This window comes from Bombina bombina, chromosome 6 (genome assembly GCF_027579735.1).
Source record: "Bombina bombina isolate aBomBom1 chromosome 6, aBomBom1.pri, whole genome shotgun sequence".
Taxonomy (NCBI): domain Eukaryota; kingdom Metazoa; phylum Chordata; class Amphibia; order Anura; family Bombinatoridae; genus Bombina; species Bombina bombina.
In genome coordinates, this window is record NC_069504.1 from 1,006,058,812 (window position 1) to 1,006,081,233 (window position 22,422).

At 40.0% G+C, this 22,422-nt stretch overlaps 1 protein-coding gene across 3 annotated transcripts in view; it reads left to right on the forward strand.

Moving 5' to 3' along the window:
• The window catches only part of CNOT8 (CCR4-NOT transcription complex subunit 8), a 60,861-nt gene that overhangs the window by 25,496 nt on the left and 12,943 nt on the right, over positions 1-22,422 (forward strand). For all 3 annotated transcript variants that reach the window (XM_053718710.1, XM_053718709.1, XM_053718711.1), the window contains 2 exons: positions 4,213-4,374; positions 4,870-5,014. In XM_053718710.1, coding sequence (XP_053574685.1) covers positions 4,213-4,374; positions 4,870-5,014 — 307 coding nt within the window. The remainder of the gene's footprint in view (positions 1-4,212; positions 4,375-4,869; positions 5,015-22,422) is intronic.

A 22,422-nucleotide genomic window follows, 5' to 3' on the forward strand; every position in this document is an offset into this window, starting at 1 on the left:
TCGGCACTATTAGATTGTAGGTTTACTGTCCCTTTAATAATATAAAGCAATGCAGCTGCAACAAAAATGTAAAGCTTGTGCTCTGTATCATTCACACTAACTTGTAGCACATTATACAGCTGCGAAAAATAAAAATAGGCAATATTGAGTGTGCACAGCTTCTGTCATAGGCTGATAGAACACCTGAGCTCCAAGATAGCAGCCCCCAGTACAAATAGGCAGAGCTTCAGTATCTGGCACCATTTTACTATTTAAAACAGGATAACTGATTTGAAAATAGCTGCAGGAACCTGATGAAATGCTATAACATACTGAGTAGTAACCATTCTAGGGTAGCTGTGTCCAGCGGTTTAATGTCCCTTTTAATTATGGCTATTGTGTGATGTCATCAGTCGTGCCATGGCTGTCATCGGATAGCAAATACAATAATGCAAACAGATTATCCACTTTTATTTCTAAAGATGCACTATCAAATGTATGCTTTCTGAGTTACCTGTCACAAGGATATTTTCATTAGTTCATTAGTAACTATCATGTGCACTACATGGGTCACAGGTTCAAATCTTGGCAAGGCAGTCATTTCCTTCTGTGGTTGATATGCTGAGTAGAGTTAATTTGCTTAAAGGGACATGAAACCCCAAATTTTTCTTTCATAATTCAGATAGAACATACATTTTTAAACAACTTTCCAATTTACTCCTATTATCAATTTTTCTTCGTTCTCTTGCTATCTTTATTTTAAAAGCAGAAATGTTAATCTTAGCAGCCAGCCCATATTAGGTTCAGCACCATGGATAGTGCTTGCTTATTGGAGGCTTACATTTATCCACCAATAAGTAAGCATAACCCAGGTTCTCAACCAAAAATGGGCCGGCTCCTATGCATCACATTCCTGCTTTTTAAATAAAGATAGCAAGAGCACGAAGAAAAATTAATAATAGGAGTAAATTAGAAAGTTGCTTAAAAGTGCATGCTCTATCTGAATCATGAAAGAAAATTAGCGGCCTTCTAATTACCAAAAAGTAACGCCAAAGCCATATGTCTGCTATTTCTGAACAAAGGGGATCCCAGAGAAGCATTTACAACCATTTGTGCCACGATTGCACATGCTGTTTGTAAATAATTTTAGTGAGAAACCTAAAATAGTGAGTTTTTTTATTTTATTTTTTTAATTTTTTTTTTTTTTAAATTTGATCACATTTGGCGGTGAACTAGTCGCGTGAAATATACCAAAATGGGCCTAGATCAATACTTTGGGTTGTCTACTAAAACAAAATATATACTTGTGAAGGGTTTTTCAGGGATTCGTGACAGATATCAGTGTTACAATGTAGCTATCGCTAATTTTGGAGAGAAAATTATGGTTTGGAAATCGCAAAGTGCTACTTGTACTTATTTCCCTATAACTTGCCAAAAAAACAAAGAACATGTAAACATTGGGTATTTCTAAACTCGGGACCAAATTTAGAAACTATTTAGCATGGGTGTTTTTTGGTGGTTGTAGATGTCTAATCGATTTTGGGGGTCAAAGTTAGAAAAAGTGTGTGTGTTTTTTTGTTTTGTTTTTTGTTTTTTTCTTTTCAATTTTTTCATATTTTATAAAAACAATTATAGTAAATTATAAGTTGATATGATGAAAATAATGGTATCTTTAGAAAATCCATTTAATGGCGAGAAAAATGGTATATAATATGCGTGGGTACAGTAAATGAGTAAGAGGAAAATTACAGCTGAACACAGACACAGCAGAAATGTAAAAATCGCCCTGGTCCTTTAATGGTAAGAAAATTGAAAAATGGTCTGGTCACTAAGGGGTTAAACCATAAGTTTCTGTCTTTATATAGGAGTATAAATTCAAATAGTTTCTTATTTAATTTAAATGGATGGTAAAGTCAAAATTAAACCTTCATGATTAAGATAGAGCATTCCATTTATAAAATAAAAAACTATATGCTTTTATTATAAAATGTTTTCATTTTTTTTTACCAGATTTCTTAATTTTCTTGGTATCTATTGTTGAAGAGTGAACTTAGGTAGGGTTAGGGATGTGTACTTTATGGCAGCAGTGTTTGCAACAATGTATAACATTGCTTCAACCACTGGTGCTGTAGAAAGGCATGTGCACTCCCTGTTACATAAGCGTTATTACAACATACCACTAGGGTCAAGAAAATGTGATAGTAGGAGTAAATTAGAATGCCAGGTAACACCTTATGGTGGGAAATATTTTTATTTAAAGGGACAGTATACACCAGAATTGTTATTGTTTTAAAAGATAGATAATCCATTTGTTTACCCATTCCCCAGTTTTGCATAACCAACACAGTTATATTTATATATTTTTTACATCTGTGATTATCTTATATCTAAGCCTCTGCAAACTGCCCCTTTATTTCAGTTCTTTTGACAGACTTGCAGTTTAGCCAATCAGTGATAGCTCCCAGGTAACTTCATGTGCATGAGCACAGTGTTATATATATGAAAAACATGAACTAACACCCTCTAGTGGTGAAAAACCTGTTAAAATGCATTCTTAAGAGGCGGCCTTCAAGGTCTAAGAAATTAGCATATGAACCTCCTAGGTAAGCTTTCAACTAAGAATACCAAGAGAACAAAGCAAAATTAGCGATAAAAGTAAATTGGAAAATTGTTTAATATTACATGCCCTATCTGAATCATGAAAGTTTGTTTTGAACTAGACTGTCCCTTTAAGAATATGTTCTAGAACTGACCTGTACATATCTAAACATTTGTGCGTTTTGGTGTTATATTATCTGTTGATTTATAAGTGATTACATCTCCCTTCTACTAGTATTACCAGACTTGTCAACTGTATTACTTAGTGACAAGAGATTTTTGAATTGGCTTTCATCTTTTGGAATATTTAAAGGAACATAATACCCAAATGTTTAAACACTTGAAAGTGATGCAGTATAGCTGTAAAAAGCTGACTAGAAAATATCACCTGAACATCTCTATGTAAAAAAGAAAGATATTTTACCTCAAAAGTTCCTCAGTAGCCACATCCCATTGTAAAGGACTTCTAAGCAGCATATCAGTATATCTGTCCCGGGACAGCCGAAGGGATGAGCCTTATGCACTCTCATGTTATTTCTCTATTCGGTGTAAGGAAGTTTACAATGAAATCTCATGAGAGTTAAGTCAAATCTCATGAGATCACAGTAAAAGAGTTCATGACCTCTGCACTGCTGCTTTTCATTTTTTTATTTTTTATTACCTGCAGCTGGGCTGCAGCTGAGTATAACTTTTTACACAGAACTTACACTGCTGATCTGAGGAGATTGTGAGGTAAAATATCTTCCTTTTTTACATAGAGATGCTCAGGTGATATTGTCCTGTCAGCTTTTTACAGTTATACTGCATCGGTTTCAAGTGATTTAGCATATGAGTATTATGTCCCTTTAATAGAGACCTAACATTTCTGATTCAGAGCCCCTCACATCAATGTAATAATGTATTTTCAGTAATTCAGCTGTATTTTTTTTTAATGTTGCACAGTTTTCATAAGTGAATGGGGCTTGACAAATGTATATTGAATGCATGTGAAACTGTATGTACCTGACATGCCGTGCACTAGGCAGTGATCTCTATAGGTTGAGCCACTTATTATAATGTATAATGCTTGCTAGTGTTATGCTTTTCATATTGAAATAGCTTTCTAAAAAGTATGTCCTCTTAAAGTGCTATTCATAAGTATATAAAAGTATTTTAAATTGTGCATTTTCTACTTTAAACTTGTGTATGCAAAAGAACATAAATATCACTGAAAAAAACATTGTAAATATTGGGGGGGAAAGACAAGTAGCACTTTCACACTTCTGTTCTAATGCACCATTTATAAAGGTTCTTATAGTGCATGTGCAGAATTGTGACATCACTACTCTACCTGTGCTTTGCAAAGTACAGCACCTTTTGGTTTGCAAACAGTGTAATTTGTTTCTATTAACGCCCTTAATGGATGACTTCTTCTTTTTTTTTTTTTTATAATTTTGAACATGTGTGCACAAGTTTATTCCTTTTAGATAGTGATACAATCTAGTACCATTGCAATAACTTATTTTTTACTTTATCATCAAATTGTTAAAACTAACCTAACATTTAGCATTTAAAACATTATACTCTATCCATTTGCATGATTCTTAAAGCCTACCCAGTTTCCTGCTGCTTACACTTTCTTTTCTTTGTATACAGGGAAGATATGTATTCTCAAGATTCAATTGACCTTTTGGCAAATTCTGGTCTTCAGTTTCAGAAGCACGAGGAAGAGGGCATTGACACACTCACATTTGCTGAGCTCCTAATGACCTCTGGGGTGGTTTTGTGTGATAATGTGAAGTGGCTTTCATTCCACAGGTAAGCTACAATATCATCAATGCCCAGAAATATTCTCTCTTCAGGTACTTACACATACACACACACATACACACACACATACACACACACACACACATACATACATACATACACATACACACACACACACACACTTTAAACTTGATTCTAAGATAAAGGTTGGGCTTTGTAATAAAGTGGTTAACAAACTTTGTCCTGCATGTCCGCTCTACGGAACCTGCTCTTTACCTCGTCCTTTTACCCATCATCATTTTTCAGCCCCAATTTTACTGCATACAGTCTCTGCAGGACTCTCGGAAAGGTTTTAGGTTTTCTATGCCCCCTTACCTTTGCACTAGGAACTAGACCACCAATCACTGATATTTCTAGATTTTTTGTCATAGATATACACAGAAGTTAAAAAAAACAAAAAACTTTATTACAAGGATATACACTTTGGCACCCGTTTCATCTTGTTAGTAATTTATTCTAAAAAAAAAAATGTTTCTTTTGCAGTGGCTATGATTTTGGGTATATGGTGAAACTCCTTACAGACTCTCGGCTGCCTGAAGAAGAGCATGAGTTTTTTCACATATTGAACCTCTTCTTTCCTTCTATTTATGATGTCAAGTACCTGATGAAAAGCTGCAAAAATCTTAAGGTGTGGCCTTAACGTTCGTAAAGGATTTGATCTTAAAGGGATTCTAAACCCAAATTTTTTTCTTTCATGATTCAGATAGAGCATGCAATTTTAAGCAACTTTCTTATTTACTCCTATTATCATTTTTTTTCTTCATTCTCTTGGTATCTTTATTTGAAAAAGCAGGAATGTAAGTTTACGAGCCGGACCATTTTTGGTTCAGGCCCTGGATAGCGCTTGCTCGTTGGTGGGTACATTTAGTCACCAATCAGCAAGCTGTACACAGGTGCTGAACCAAAGATGGGCTGGCGTGTAAGCTTACATTCCTGCTTTTTCAAATAAAGATACCAAGAGAATGAAGAAAATATTAGGAGTAAATTAGAAATTTGCTTAATTGCATGCTCTATCTGAATCATGAAAGAAGAAAAAAAATGGATTCAGTATCCCTTTAACAATGAGTATAAACAATTACTATTTATTTGTACTGTCCAACTTCAAAATGAACTCTTATTGCAATGTTTCCTCTTTACAAAAATGTTTGTTTGCAGTAACATTTTTGCTCGTTTGTTCGTAAATTTAACCGATTTCCTGTTTTAACCGATTTCCTGTTCAGAACTCCATCAATGTTTAAAGAGGCAGTCTACTTGATTTTTGTTATTGTGTAAAATACCTTAACTACCCATTCCCCAGCTTTGCACAACCAACTTTTTTTTTAATTATATTAATATCTCTGCTTTTACTAGCTTTTCACAGTAAGACAGTGCTAGTTGTGTGCCATATAGATAACATTGTCCTCGATCCCATGGCATTATTTATGAAGCAGCACTAATTGGCTAAAATGCAAATTTGTAAATAGCTAAGATAATATAAGGGGCAGTCTACAGAGGATACAAGGTAATCAGAGAGGTAAAAAAGTATATCAATATAACTGTTGGTTATGCAAAACTGGGGAATGGGTAATAAAGGGATTTTCCTTCAATTGGCAGTGAGAGACAACGAGAACATTCATAACCTATGGGAAATACTATTCCTTGCCATCAGGAGGAGGCAAAGACACCACAAGCAAGTGTCATCTGCTTCCATCCTTCGGTAGCACAATGCATTGAGGTGGTAGGTCTCATGGTTGAGGCATCAGATGCTAGACCACTTGTGGAATAGAGATCATTCAGATCTATCTCGGGACATCCATCTGGACGCTCAGACAAGGGAGAGTCTTGACTGGTGGCAATCGACAGCTCCATTTTACTAGGAATGAGTTTGTCGCCCCCACCTTGGTAATCACCACAGACACAAATCTGTCGGGTGGGGGGCCGTATGGGGTTCTCTTGAGAGCTCAGGGAACCTTTCGTCTGGAGGAGGTATATCTCCCGATCAACATTCTCGAGTTGAGGGCTATATACAACGTGCTTCTAGCTTGGCCTCAATTGGGTTCCTCCCGGTATATTCAATTTCAGTTGGACAACATCACAACGGTGGCATACATCAACCATCAGGGTGGCTCTCGAAGCTCTCTGCACAATGCAGGAGGTGTTCCGAATTCTTCAGTGGCATAGAGACATCAATGCTAGGTCTCAGCTATCCACATTCCAGGTGTGGAGAATTGGGAAGCGGATTTCCTAGCAGGCAGACTCTTTTAACTCAGCGGAGTGGTCTCTGAATCAGGAGTTTTTTGGAGATATCCCACATATGGGGTGTTCCAGATATAGATCTGATGGTTTCCCACTTAATTACTAAGCTTCCGAGGTACGGATCGAGGTCCAGAGATCCTCGGGCGGAGCTGGTGGATGCTCTAACTTCAACCTAGTTTACCTGTTCCCTCTGATTGTTCTTCTGCCCCGGGTGTTTTTCTGGATCAAACAGGACAGAGTTATGACTATTCTGATAGCACCTGCGTGGCCACGCAGGACCTGTTATCAGATTTTGTGAGATTATAGTCTGCTCCTCCTTGGTGGTTGCCATAGGATCTGTTGACTCGAGGACTGTTCTTTTACCAAAATCTTGATACTCTGAGGCTGACTGGCTGGAGATTGAATGGTTGATTTTAGCTCAGAGGGGCTTCTCTGACAATGTGATTGATAATCTTATTCAGACTTGCAAGCCAGTAACCAGACACATCTACTAGGAGGTATGTAGAAGTTATCTTCACTGGTGTGACCAGCTGGGTTTTTCTTGGTGTAGAGTAAAGACTCGGCATATCCTTCAGTTTCTCCAGGAGGGTCTGGAGAAAGGCCTGTCGGCCCGTTCTATCAAGGGTCAGGTATCTGCCCTTTCTGTTTTGCAAGAAGTTGTCTAGTTTGCCAGATGTTCAAGAATTCATTCAGGCTTTGGCCTGAATTAGACCTGTTTTCAAAATTGTTGCTCCCCTGTGGAGCTTACATTTAGTTCTTGAGGTTCTTCAGAGTGCTCCGTTCGAGCCTTTGCATTCTGTTGATATCAAGTTGCTCACTTGGAAATTAGTATTTCTTCTACTAGATACGACGAGTCCACGGATTCATCCTTGTGGGATATTATCCTCCTGCTAACAGGAAGTGGCAAAGATCACCACAGCAGAGCTGTCTATATAGCTCCTCCCTTGACTCCACCCCCAGTCATTCTCTTTGCCTATACTAAGTAATAGGAAGAGGTAAAGTGAAAGAGGTGATAAAATGATAGTTTCTTTCATGTAATTAGCAAGAGTCCATGAGCTAGTGACGTATGGGATATACATTCCTTCCAGGAGGGGCAAAGTTTCCCAAACCTCAAAATGCCTATAAATACACCCCTCACCACACCCACAAATCAGTTTTACAAACTTTGCCTCCTATGGAGGTGGTGAAGTAAGTTTGTGCTAGATTCTACGTTGATATGCGCTCCGCAGCAGGTTGGAGCCCGGTTTTCCTCTCAGCGTGCAGTGAATGTCAGAGGGATGTGAGGAGAGTATTGCCTATTTGAATGCAGTGATCTCCTTCTACGGGGTCTATTTCATAGGTTCTCTGTTATCGGTCGTAGAGATTCATCTCTTACCTCCCTTTTCAGATCGACGATATACTCTTATATATACCATTTCCTCTACTGATTCTCGTTTCAGTACTGGTTTGGCTTTCTACTACATGTAGATGAGTGTCCTGGGGTAAGTAAGTCTTATTTTCTGTGACACTCTAAGCTATGGTTGGGCACTTTTATATAAAGTTCTAAATATATGTATTCAAACATTTATTTGCCTTGACTCAGGATGTTCAACGTTCCTTATTTCAGACAGTCAGTTTCATATTTGGGATAATGCATATGAATAAATCATTTTTTCTTACCTTAAAAATTTGACTTTTCCCTGTGGGCTGTTAGGCTCGCGGGGGCTGAAAATGCTTCATTTTATTGCGTCATTCTTGGCGCGGACTTTTTTGGCGCAAAATTTTTTTCTGTTTCCGGCGTCATACGTGTCGCCGGAAGTTGCGTTATTTTTTACTTTTTTTTGCGCCAAAGGTGTCGGCGTTCCGGATGTGGCGTCATTTTGGCGCCAAAAGCATTTAGGCGCCAAATAATGTGGGCGTCTTTTTTGGCGCTAAAAAAATATGGGCGTCACTATTGTCTCCACATTATTTAAGTCTCATTATTTTGTGCTTCTGGTTGCTAGAAGCTTATTCACTGGCATTTTTTTCCCATTCCTGAAACTGTCATTTAAGGAATTTGATCAATTTTGCTTTATATGTTGTTTTTTCTATTACATATTGCAAGATGTCCCACGTTGAAGCTGAGTCAGAAGATACTTCTGGAAAATCCCTGCCTGGTGCTGGAGCTACCAAAGCTAAGTGTATCTGCTGTAAACTTTTGGTATCTGTTCCTCCAGCTGTTGTTTGTGCTGTTTATCATGTCAAACTTGCTAATGCAGATAATATTTCCTTTAGTACTGTTACATTACCTGTTGCTGTTCCGTCAACATCTAATACTCAGAGTGTTCCTGATAACATAAGAGATTTTGTTTCTAAATCCATTAAGAAGGCTATGTCTGTTATTCCTCCTTCTAGTAAACGTAAAAAATCTTTTAAAACTTCTCATTTTTCAGATGAATTTTTAAATGAACATCATCATTCTGATAATGGTTCCTCTGGTTCAGAGGATTCTGTCTCAGAGGTTGATGCTGATAAATCTTCATATTTATTTAAAATGGAATTTATTCGTTCTTTACTTAAGTCTTAATTGCATTAGAAATTGAGGATTCTAGTCCTCTTGATACTAAATCTAAACGTTTAGATAAGGTTTTTAAATCTCCTGTAGTTATTCCAGAAGTTTTTCCTGTCCCTGGTGCTATTTCTGAAGTAATTTCCAGGGAATGGAATTATTTGGGTAATTCTTTTACTCCTTCTAAACGTTTTAAGCAATTATATCCTGTGCCATCTGACAGATTAGAATTTTGGGACACAATCCCTAAGGTTGATGGGGCTGTCTCTACTCTTGCTAAGCGTACTACTATTCCTACGGCAGATGGTACTTCCTTTAAGGATCCTTTAGATAGGAAAATTGAATCCTTTCTAAGAAAAGCTTACTTGTGTTCAGGTAATCTTCTTAGACCTGCTATATCTTTAGCAGATGTTGCTGCAGCTTCAACTTTTTGGTTAGAAGCTTTAGCGCAACAAGTAACAGATCATAATTCTCATAGCATTATTATTCTTCTACAACATGCTAATAATTGTATTTGTGATGCCATCTTTGATATCATTAGAGTTGATGTCGGGTATATGTCTCTAGCTATGTTAGCTAGAAGAGCTTTATGGCTTAAAACTTGGAATGCTGATATGTCTTCTAAGTCTACTCTGCTTTCCCTTTCTTTCCAGGGTAATAAATTATTTGGTTCTCAGTTGGATTCTATTATCTCAACTGTTACTGGAGGGAAAGGAACTTTTTTACCACAGGATAAAAAATCTAAATGTAAATTTAGGTCTAATAATCGTTTTCGTTCCTTTCGTCACAACAAGGAACAAAAGCCTGATCCTTCATCCACAGGAGCGGTATCAGTTTGTAAACCATCTCCAGTCTGGAATAAATCCAAGCCTTTTAGAAAACCAAAGCCAGCTCCCAAGTCCACATGAAGGTGCGGCCCTCATTCCAGCTCAGCTGGTAGGGGGCAGATTACGTTTTTTCAAAGAAATTTGGTTCAATTCCGTTCACAATCTCTGGATTCAGAACATTGTTTCAAAAGGGTACAGAATTGGCTTCAAGATAAGGCCTCCTGCAAAGAGATTTTTTCTTTCCCGTGTCCCAGTAAACCTAGCGAAGGCTCAAGCATTTCTGAAATGTGTTTCAGATCTAGAGTTGGCTGGAGTAATTATACCAGTTGCAGTTTTGGAACAGGGGCTGGGGTTTTATTCAAATCTCTTCATTGTACCAAAGAAGGAGAATTCCTTCAGACCAGTTCTGGATCTAAAAATATTGAATCGTTATGTAAGGATACCAACATTCAAAATGGTAACTGTAAGGACTATCCTGCCTTTTGTTCAGCAAGAGCATTATATGTCCACAATAGATTTACAAGATGCATATCTGCATATTCCGATTCATCCAGTTCACTATCAGTTTCTGAGATTCTCTTTCCTAGACAAGCATTACCAGTTGCCCTTCTGTCTGTAATCAGAGAACAGGGTATTGTGGTATTTCCTTATTTGGACGATATTTTGGTACTTGCTCAGTCTTCACATTTAGCAGAATCTCATACGAATCGACTTGTGTTGTTTCTTCAAGATCATGGTTGGAGGATCAATTTACCAAAAAGTTCATTGATTCCTCAGACAAGGGTAACCTTTTTAGGTTTTCAGATAGATTCAGTGTCCATGACTCTGTCTTTGACAGACAAGAGACGTCTAAAGTTGATATCACCTTGTCGAAACCTTCAGTCACAATCATTCCCTTCGGTAGCTTTATGCATGGAAATTCTAGGTCTTATGACTGCAGCATCGGACGCAATCCCCTTTGCTCGTTTTCACATGCAACCTCTTCAGCTCTGTATGCTGAACCAGTGGTGCAGGGATTACACAAAGATATCTCAATTAATATCTTTAACACCGATTGTACGACACTCTCTGATGTGGTGGACAGATCACCATCGTTTAGTTCAGGGGGCTTCTTTTGTTCTTCCGACCTGGACTGTAATTTCAACAGATGCAAGTCTGACAGGTTGGGGAGCTGTTTGGGGGTCTCTGACAGCATTAGAGTTTTGGGAATCTCAGGAGGTGAGATTACCGATCAATATTTTGGAACTCCGTGCAATTTTCAGAGCTCTTCAGTCATGGCCTCTTCTAAAGAGAGAATCGTTCATTTGTTTTCAGACAGACAATGTCACAACTGTGGCATACATCAATCATCAAGGAGGGACTCACAGTCCTCTGGCTATGAAGGAAGTATCTCGAATTCTGGTATGGGCGGAATCCAGCTCCTGTCTAATTTCTGCGGTTCATATCCCAGGTATAGACAATTGGGAAGCGGATTATCTCAGCCGCCAAACGTTACATCCGGGCGAATGGTCTCTTCACCCAGAGGTATTTCTTAATTTGTTTCAAATGTGGGGACTTCCAGAAATAGATCTGATGGCCTCTCATCTAAACAAGAAACTTCCCAGGTATCTGTCCAGATCCAGGGATCCTCAAGCGGAAGCAGTGGATGCATTGTCACTTCCTTGGAAGTATCATCCTGCCTATATCTTTCCTCCTCTAGTTCTTCTTCCAAGAGTAATCTCCAAGATTCTGAAGGAATGCTCGTTTGTTCTGCTGGTAGCTCCAGCATGGCCTCACAGGTTTTGGTATGCGGATCTTGTCCGGATGGCCTCTTGCCAACCGTGGACTCTTCCGTTAAGACCAGACCTTTTGTCGCAAGGTCCTTTTTTCCATCAGGATCTCAAATCCTTAAATTTAAAGGTATGGAGATTGAACGCTTGATTCTTAGTCAAAGAGGTTTCTCTGACTCTGTGATTAATACTATGTTACAGGCTCGTAAATCTGTATCTAGGGAGATATATTATAGAGTCTGGAAGACTTATATTTCTTGGTGTCTTTCTCATCATTTTTTCTGGCATTCTTTTAGAATTCCGAGAATTTTACAATTTCTTCAGGATGGTTTGGATAAAGGTTTGTCTGCAAGTTCCTTGAAAGGACAAATCTCTGCTCTTTCTGTTCTTTTTCACAGAAAGATTGCTAATCTTCCTGATATTCATTGTTTTGTACAAGCTTTGGTTCGTATAAAACCTGTCATTAAGTCAATTTCTCCTCCTTGGAGTTTGAATTTGGTTCTGGGGGCTCTTCAAGCTCCTCCGTTTGAACCTATGCATTCGTTGGACATCAAATTACTTTCTTGGAAAGTTTTGTTCCTTTTGGCAATCTCTTCTGCCAGAAGAGTTTCTGAATTATCTGCTCTTTCTTGCGAGTCTCCTTTTCTGATTTTTCATCAGGATAAGGCGGTGTTGCAAACTTCTTTTAAATTTTTACCTAAGGTTGTGAATTCTAACAACATTAGTAGAGAAATTGTGGTTCCTTCATTGTGTCCTAATCCTAAGAATTCTAAGGAGAGATCATTGCATTCTTTGGATGTTGTTAGAGTTTTGAAATATTATGTTGAAGCTACTAAGAATTTTCGAAAGACTTCTAGTCTATTTGTTATCTTTTCTGGTTCTAGGAAAGGTCAGAAGGCCTCTGCCATTTCTTTGGCATTTTGGTTGAAATCTTTAATTCATCATGCTTATGTCGAGTCGGGTAAAACTCCGCCTCAAAGGATTATAGCTCATTCTACTAGGTCAGTTTATATTTCCTGGGCGTTTAGGAATGAAGCTTCGGTTGATCAGATTTGCAAAGCAGCAACTTGGTCTTCTTTGCATACTTTTACTAAATTCTACCATTTTGATGTGTTTTCTTCTTCTGAAGCTGTTTTTGGTAGAAAAGTACTTCAGGCAGCTGTTTCAGTTTGAATCTTCTGCTTATAATTTAAACTTTATTTTGGGTGTGGATTATTTTTCAGCGGAATTGGCTGTCTTTATTTTATCCCTCCCTCTCTCTAGTGACTCTTGCGTGGAAAGATCCACATCTTGGGTAGTCATTATCCCATACGTCACTAGCTCATGGACTCTTGCTAATTACATGAAAGAAAACATAATTTATGTAAGAACTTACCTGATAAATTCATTTCTTTCATATTAGCAAGGGTCCCATGAGGCCCACCCTTTTTTGTGGTGGTTATGATTTTTTTGTATAAAGCACAATTATTCCAATTCCTTATTTTTTTATGCTTTCGCACTTTTTTCTTATCACCCCACTTCTTGGCTATTCGTTAAACTGATTTGTGGGTGTGGTGAGGGGTGTATTTATAGGCATTTTGAGGTTTGGGAAACTTTGCCCCTCCTGGTAGGAATGTATATCCCATACGTCACTAGCTCATGGACTCTTGCTAATATGAAAGAAATGAATTTATCAGGTAAGTTCTTACATAAATTATGTTTTTTATTTTCTTCAAGCAAGACTTTTTTATTTTAAATGGTACCAGTGAGTGCTATTTTTTCCCAGGCAGCAGATGGATGAAGATTTTTGCCTGGAGACTGATGATCTTAGCAGTTGTCACTAAGATCCAGAGTAGTTCCCACAGAATGGCTGAGGAGTACTTGAGAAGCTTCAGTGTGAGGAACGTTTTTCATGCTACAAGCATTGAGGTATGTTCAGTCATTTTTTTTTTTTTTTAAGAGACTTATTTCAGAACTGGCTGACAGTATTCCCATAAGGGAAGGGGTAAGCAGTAATCCTACATATGATAGAAGGGTATTACTGGGACCTGTATGTTATGGGCTGAAAAATGGTTGACACTGATAACATAATGTTTTTTGTGACAAAACGATTTTATGTTTGGAGGGCAATTTAACGTTTTTTGGTGCAAACGTTTTTGACTTTTGATGGCACTGGAGGGTTCACATGGCTTTCAATAATAGTTGGGTATATGGAAACCCACATGGCTAGGTTCTGGACCGCTTTACAGCGGTTTTTACTAGGCAGTGCGACATCGATGTAGATGGGCGGGGCCTAATTTTGCGTCTCAGTTGCGCAGTTGAATTTCCCATGCAAGCAGCAAGCTCCAGCTCCGGTGGGCCTAAACTGAAAGATTTGGCCTAAACAAAGTGATAGAGTGCAGGGGGTTGATTGTTTAATTTCATAACGTTTTTGAGTAACGTTTTTTTTTCCATTAAGGGTTAAGCCTACCTTACTTGTGGTGCAATCTTAGCTGGCAAGATAAGACACATATATACTAAAATTGTGAGGATTATAACATTTTAGAGCAGTTTTGGAAAAATTGTACGCTTTTTTACTCTTAAAGGCGCAGTACCGTTTTTCAGATTGTTGTTTTTTTCACTAAATAAAGTGTTTTCAAGTCTGTTTGTGGTCATTACTAGCCTGTTTCAACATGTCTGACATTGAGGGAAGTCAATGTTCTATGTGTTTAGAAGCCATTGTGGAACCCCCACTTAAAATGTGTCCCTCATGTACTGAAAGGGCCTTACATTGCAAAGAACATATTTTAGGTGATAAAAGTATGTCTCAGGATGATACTCAGAAGAGAATTGGGTTATGCCATCCATTTCTCCCCAAGTGTCACAACCTTTAACGCCCGCTCAAGCGACGCCTAGTACTTCCAGCGCGTCTAATTCTTTCAGCCTGCAAGATATGGCTGCAGTTATGTCTACTACCCTTACAGAGGTATTATCTAAACTGCCAGGTTTACAGGGTAAGCGCAGCAGGTCAGGTGTTAGAGTAAATACTGAGCCCTCTGATGCTTTATTGGCCATCTCCGATGTACCCTCACAGTGTTCTGATTTGGGGGTAGGGGAATTGCTTTCTGAGGGAGAGCTTTCAGACTCAGAAAAGATGTTCCCTCAAACAGACTCAGATGTGACGGCCTTTAAGTTTAAGCTTGAACACCTCCGCTTGTTATTCCGGGAGGTTTTAGCGACTCTGGATGATTGTGACCCTATTGTCATCCCACCAGAGAAATTGTGTAAAATGGATAAATATCTGGAGGTCCCTACTTACACAAATGTTTTTCCAGTCCCTAGAAGAATTTCGGACATTTGTTAATAAGGAATGGGATAGACCAGGCATTCCGTTCTCCCCCCTCCTACTTTTAAGAAAATGTTTCCCATATCTGACACCATTCGGGATTCTTGGCAGACGGTCCCTAAGGTGGAGGGAGCTATTTCTACCCTGGCTAAGCGTACAACTATACCTATTGAGGACAGTTGTGCTTTCAAAGATCCTATGGATAAAAAATTAGAGGGTCTCCTAAAGAAATTGTTTATTCATCAGGGTTTTCTTCTACAACCTATAGTGTGCATTGTTCCAGTAACTACTGCAGCAGCTTTTTGGTTTGAGGCTCTAGAGGAGTCTCTTAAGGTTGAGACCCCATTAGACAATATTTTGAATAGAATTAAGGCTCTCAAGCTAGCTAATTCTTTTATTACAGATGCCGCTTTTCAAATGGCTATATTAGCGGCAAAGAATGCAGGCTTTGCCATTCTAGCACGTAGAGCGTTATGGCTTAAGTCTTGGTCTGCTGATGTGTCATCAAAATCTAAGCTTTTAGCTATTTCTTTTAAAGGTAAGACCCTATTCGGGCCTGAACTAAAGGAGATCATTTCCGACATTACTGGAGGTTAAGGTCATACAAGACGGTTAAAATGAGGGCTAAACAGAATAATTTTCGTTCCTTTCGAAACTTTAGAGGTGGACCCTCTACTTCCCTCTACTTCCTCCTCTGCCACAAAGCAGGAGGGGAATTTTGCACAATCCAAGTCAGTCTGGAGACCTAACCAGACCTGGAATAAAGGTAAACAGGCCAAGAAGCCCGCTGCTGCTACCAAGATAGCATGAAGGGGCAGCCCCCGATCCGGGACTGGATCTAGTAGGGGGCAGACTTTATCTCTTCGCTCAGGCTTGGGCAAGGGATGTTCAGGATCCCTGGTCATTAGAAATCGTGACCCAGGGGTATTGACTAGAATTCAAGGATTTTCTCCCAAGAGAAAGATTTCATCTTTCACGTTTGTCTGTAGACCACACGAAAAGAGAGGCGTTCTTACGCTGTGTAGAAGACCTATATACCATGGGTGTAATCTGCCCAGTTCCAAAACTAGAACAGGGGCAGGGATTTTACTCAAATCTGTTTGTGGTTCCCAAAAAAGAGGGAACCTTCAGACTTATTTTAGATCTCAAATGCCTAAACAAATTTCTCAGAGTCCCAGCGTTAGATAGAGACCATACAAACAATTTTACCAATGATCCAGGAGGGTCAATATATGACCACTGTGGATTTGAAGGATGCGGATCTTCACATTCCTATCCACAAAGATCATCACCAGTTTCTCAGGTTCGCTGTCCTGGAAAATACCAGTTTGTGGCCCTCCCTTTCGGGTTGGCCACAGCTCCCAGAATCTTCACAAAGGTGCTAGGGTCCCTTCTGGTGGTTCTAAGGCCGCAGGGCTTAGCAGTGGCGCCCTATCTGGACGATATTTTGATTCAGGCATCAAAACTTACCATCTAGCCAAATATCACATGGACATTGTGTTGGCTTTTCTAAGAACTCACGGGTGGAAGGGGAACATACAAAAAAGTTCACTAGTTCCACTGACAAGAGTTCCATTCCTAGGAACTCTGATAGACTCTGTAGACATGAAAATTTGTCTGACGGAGGTCAGAAAGTCAAAGATCCTAACTACTTGCCGAGCAATTCATTCCATTCCTCGGCCATCAGTGGCACAGTGTATGGAGGTCATTTGGGTTAATGGTAGCGGCAATGGACATTGTTCCGTTTGCTCGCTTACATCTCAGACCACTGCAGCTGTGCATGCTCAGACAGTGGAATTGGGATTATGCGGATTTATCTCCTCGGATAAATTTGGATCTAGAGGCCAGAGATTCTCTTCTTTGGTGGTTGTCACAGGATCATCTGTCCCAGGGAATGTGCTTCCGCAGGCCAGCATGGGTTATAGTGACGACGGGCGCCAGCCTCTTGGGCTGGGGTGCAGTCTGGAATTCCCTGAAGGCTCAGGGTGTTTGGACTCAGGAGTAGTCCCTACTACCAATAAATATTCTGGAACTGAGAGCAATATTCAACGCGCTTCAAGCGTGGCCTCAGTTGGCTTTGGCCAAATTCATAAGATTCCAGTCGGACAATATCACGACTGTAGCATATATCAATCATCAAGGGGGAACAAAGAGTTTTCTAGCGATGATAGAGGTTTCCAAGATAATTCGATGGGCAGAGACTCACTCTTGCCATCTATCAGCAATCTACATCCCAGGAGTGGAGAACTGGGAAGCGGATTTTCTAAGTCAGATTTTTCATCCGGGGGAGTGGGAGCTCCATCCGGAGGTGTTTGCGACATTGATTCGTCAATGGGGCACACCGGAATTGGATCTGATGGCATCTCGTCAAAATGCCAAACGTCCTTTTTACGGATCCAGATCAAGGGATCCCCAAGCAGTACTAATAGATGCTCTAGCAGTACCTTGGTCGTTCAACCTGGCTTATGTGTTTCCTCCCTTTCCTCTCCTGCCTCGTCTGATTGTCAGAATCAAACAGGAGAGGACTTCGGTAATCTTGATAGCGCCTTTGTTTTTAAACTTCAGTCACCTCTGCACCCTTTTTTAGCTTCTCCTTTTTCTTCCTATACCTTCGGTCGAATGACTGGAGGTGGAGCCAAGGGAGGAGCTATATAGACAGCTCTGCTGTGGTGCTCTTTGCCACTTCCTGTTAGCAGGAGGATAATATCCCACAAGTAAGGATGAATGCCTTTTTTATTGGCAGTTTCCTCTGCTTGCAGAGTGTCAGAGCTTTCAACTTTGATGTGTGATCCTTTGTATCTGGTGATCCATGAGGATAAGGCTGTGTTGAGGACACATCCAGGCTTTCTTCCTAAGGTGTTTGAATACTCGTAACATCAATCAGGAGATTGTGGTTCCTTTTCTGTGTCCCAACCCGTCTTCCTCTAAGGAGAAACTGTTGCACGATTTGGATGTGATCAGAGCGTGAAATTCTACCTTCACGCTACTAAGGAGTTTTGTCAATCTTCTTCCTTATTCATTATGTATACCGGTAAGCGCAAGGGGCAAAAGGCCTCCTCTGTTTTTATTTCCTTTTGGCTGAGAAGTCTGATCAGTATGGCCTTCAAGAATCACAGTGCATTCTACTACCTCGGCCTTCAAAAATGAGGGTTCAGTTGAGCAGATCCGTAAGGCTGCAACGTGGTCTTTAAACACGTTCACAAAATTCTATTAGTTTGATGTTTTTGCTTCAGCGGAAGCATCTTTGGGGAGAAGGGTTCATGAACATTTGTTAACGCCAAAGCTTAGGTATTGGTTTCCCATAGGTTATGAATGTTCTTGTGGACCTTTACTGCCAATTGAAGGAAAATAAAAATTATGCTTACCTGATAATTTAATTTCCTTCTTGGCAGTGAGAGTCCACGACCCTCGCCCAATTACTATTTGGTAATGGTGGCAGTTGTTGCATTTTCACCTCTGTACCCCTTGTATCTCTTGACTTTTTTTCCTTATCCTCTGCTGAACTACTGGAGGGTAGGGGAAGTGGGAGGGATATTTATAGTCTTGTTTGCGTTGTCTTTGCCTCCTACTGGTGGCCAGGAATAGTATTTCCAATAGGTTATGAATGTTCTTCAACTATCACTGCCAAGAAGGAAATTAAATTATCAGTTAAAGGGACACTGAATCCAAATTTTTTTCTTATGTGATTCAGATAGAGCATGCGATTTTAAGCTACAGGGAGTGCAGAATTATTAGGCAAATGAGTATTTTGACCACATCATCCTCTTTATGCATGTTGTCTTACTCCAAGCTGTATAGGCTCGAAAGCCTACTACCAATTAAGCATATTAGGTGATGTGCATCTCTGTAATGAGAAGGGGTGTGGTCTAATGACATCAACACCCTATATCAGGTGTGCATAATTATTAGGCAACTTCCTTTCCTTTGGCAAAATGGGTCAAAAGAAGGACTTGACAGGCTCAGAAAAGTCAAAAATAGTGAGATATCTTGCAGAGGGATGCAGCACTCTTAAAATTGCAAAGCTTCTGAAGCGTGATCATCGAACAATCAAGCGTTTCATTCAAAATAGTCAACAGGGTCGCAAGAAGCGTGTGGAAAAACCAAGGCGCAAAATAACTGCCCATGAACTAAGAAAAGTCAAGCGTGCAGCTGCCAAGATGCCACTTGCCACCAGTTTGGCCATATTTCAGAGCTGCAACATCACTGGAGTGCCCAAAAGCACAAGGTGTGCAATACTCTTATGGCCAAGGTAAGAGGCTGAAAGACGACCACCACTGAACAAGACACACAAGCTGAAACGTCAAGACTGGGCCAAGAAATATCTCAAGACTGATTTTTCTAAGGTTTTATGGACTGATGAAATGAGAGTGAGTCTTGATGGGCCAGATGGATGGGCCCGTGGCTGGATTGGTAAAGGGCAGAGAGCTCCAGTCCGACTCAGATGCCAGCAAGGTGGAGGTGCAGTACTGGTTTGGGCTGGTATCATCAAAGATGAGCTTGTGGGGCCTTTTCGGGTTGAGGATGGAGTCAAGCTCAACTCCCAGTCCTACTGCCAGTTTCTGGAAGACACCTTCTTCAAGCAGTGGTACAGGAAGAAGTCTGCATCCTTCAAGAAAAACATGATTTTCATGCAGGACAATGCTCCATCACACGCGTCCAAGTACTCCACAGCGTGGCTGGCAAGAAAGGGTATAAAAGAAGAAAATCTAATGACATGGCCTCCTTGTTCACCTGATCTGAACCCCATTGAGAACCTGTGGTCCATCATCAAATGTGAGATTTACAAGGAGGGAAAACAGTACACCTCTCTGAACAGTGTCTGGGAGGCTGTGGTTGCTGCTGCACGCAATGTTGATGGTGAACAGATCAAAACACTGACAGAATCCATGGATGGCAGGCTTTTGAGTGTCCTTGCAAAGAAAGGTGGCTATATTGGTCACTGATTTGTTTTTGTTTTGTTTTTGAATGTCAGAAATGTATATTTGTGAATGTTGAGATGTTATATTGGTTTCACTGGTAAAAATAAATAATTGAAATGGGTATATATTTGTTTTTGTTAAGTTGCCTAATAATTATGCACAGTAATAGTCACCTGCACACACAGATATCCCCCTAAAATAGCTAAAACTAAAAACAAACTAAAAACTACTAACAAAAATATTCAGCTTTGATATTAATGAGTTTTTTGGGTTCATTGAGAACATGGTTGTTGTTCAATAATAAAATTAATCCTCAAAAATACAACTTGCCTAATAATTCTGCACTCCCTGTATTTTCTCATTTACTCCTATTATCAATTTTTCTTCGTTTTCTTGCTATCTTTATTTGAAAAAGAAGGCATCTAAGCTTTTTTCTCCAACATAGGTGTGTCCGGTCCACGGCGTCATCCTTACTTGTGGGATATTCTCTTCCCCAACAGGAAATGGCAAAGAGCCCAGCAAAGCTGGTCACATGATCCCTCCTAGGCTCCGCCTACCCCAGTCATTCTCTTTGCCGTTGTACAGGCAACATCTCCACGGAGATGGCTTAGAGTTTTTTAGTGTTTAACTGTAGTTTTTATTATTCAATCAAGAGTTTGTTATTTTGAAATAGTGCTGGTATGTACTATTTACTCAGAAACAGAAAAGAGATGAAGATTTCTGTTTGTATGAGGAAAATGATTTTAGCAACCGTCACTAAAATCCATGGCTGTTCCACACAGGACTGTTGAGAGCAATTAACTTCAGTTGGGGGAACAGTGAGCAGTCTCTTGCTGCTTGAGGTATGACACATTCTAACAAGACGATGTAATGCTGGAAGCTGTCATTTTCCCTATGGGATCCGGTAAGCCATGTTTATTAAGATCGTAAATAAGGGCTTCACAAGGGCTTATTAAGACTGTAGACTTTTTCTGGGCTAAATCGATTCATTATTAACACATATTTAGCCTTGAGGAATCATTTATTCTGGGCATTTTGATATAATAATATCGGCAGGCACTGTTTTAGACACCTTATTCTTTAGGGGCTTTCCCAAATCATAGGCAGAGCCTCATTTTCGCGCCGGTGTTGCGCACTTGTTTTTGAGAGGCATGACATGCAGTCGCATGTGAGAGGAGCTCTGATACTTAGAAAAGACTTTCTGAAGGCGTCATTTGGTATCGTATTCCCCTTTGGGCTTGGTTGGGTCTCAGCAAAGCAGATACCAGGGACTGTAAAGGGGTTAAAGTTAAAAACGGCTCCGGTTCCGTTATTTTAAGGGTTAAAGCTTCCAAATTTGGTGTGCAATACTTTTAAGGCTTTAAGACACTGTTGGTGAATTTTGAACAATTCCTTCATGTTTTTTCGCAATATTCTGGAACTGAGAGCGATATTCAATGCTCTCAAGGCTTGGCCTCAGCTAGCGAGGGCCAAGTTCATACGGTTTCAATCAGACAACATGACAACTGTTGCGTAAATCAACCATCAGGGGGGAACAAGGAGTTCCCTAGCGATGGAAGAAGTGACCAAAATCATTCTATGGGCGGAGTCTCACTCCTGCCACCTGTCTGCTATCCACATCCCAGGAGTGGAAAATTGGGAAGCGGATTTTCTGAGTCGTCAGACATTGCATCCGGGGGAGTGGGAACTCCATCCGGAAATCTTTGCCCAAGTCACTCAGCTGTGGGGCATTCCAGACATGGATCTGATGGCCTCTCGTCAGAACTTCAAAGTTCCTTGCTACGGGTCCAGATCCAGGGATCCCAAGGCGGCTCTAGTGGATGCACTAGTAGCACCTTGGACCTTCAAACTAGCTTATGTGTTCCCGCCGTTTCCTCTCATCCCCAGGCTGGTAGCCAGGATCAATCAGGAGAGGGCGTCGGTGATCTTGATAGCTCCTGCGTGGCCACGCAGGACTTGGTATGCAGATCTGGTGAATATGTCATCGGCTCCACCTTGGAAGCTACCTTTGAGACGAGACCTTCTTGTTCAGGGTCCGTTCGAACATCCGAATCTGGTTTCACTCCAGCTGACTGCTTGGAGATTGAACGCTTGATCTTATCGAAGCGAGGGTTCTCAGATTCTGTTATCGATACTCTTGTTCAGGCCAGAAAGCCTGTAACTAGAAAGATTTACCACAAAATTTGGAAAAAATATATCTGTTGGTGTGAATCTAAAGGATTCCCTTGGGACAAGGTTAAGATTCCTAAGATTCTATCCTTCCTTCAAGAAGGATTGGAAAAAGGATTATCTGCTAGTTCCCTGAAGGGACAGATTTCTGCCTTGTCTGTGTTACTTCACAAAAAGCTGGCAGCTGTGCCAGATGTTCAAGCCTTTGTTCAGGCTCTGGTTAGAATTAAGCCTGTTTACAAACCTTTGACTCCTCCTTGGAGTCTCAACTTAGTTCTTTCAGTTC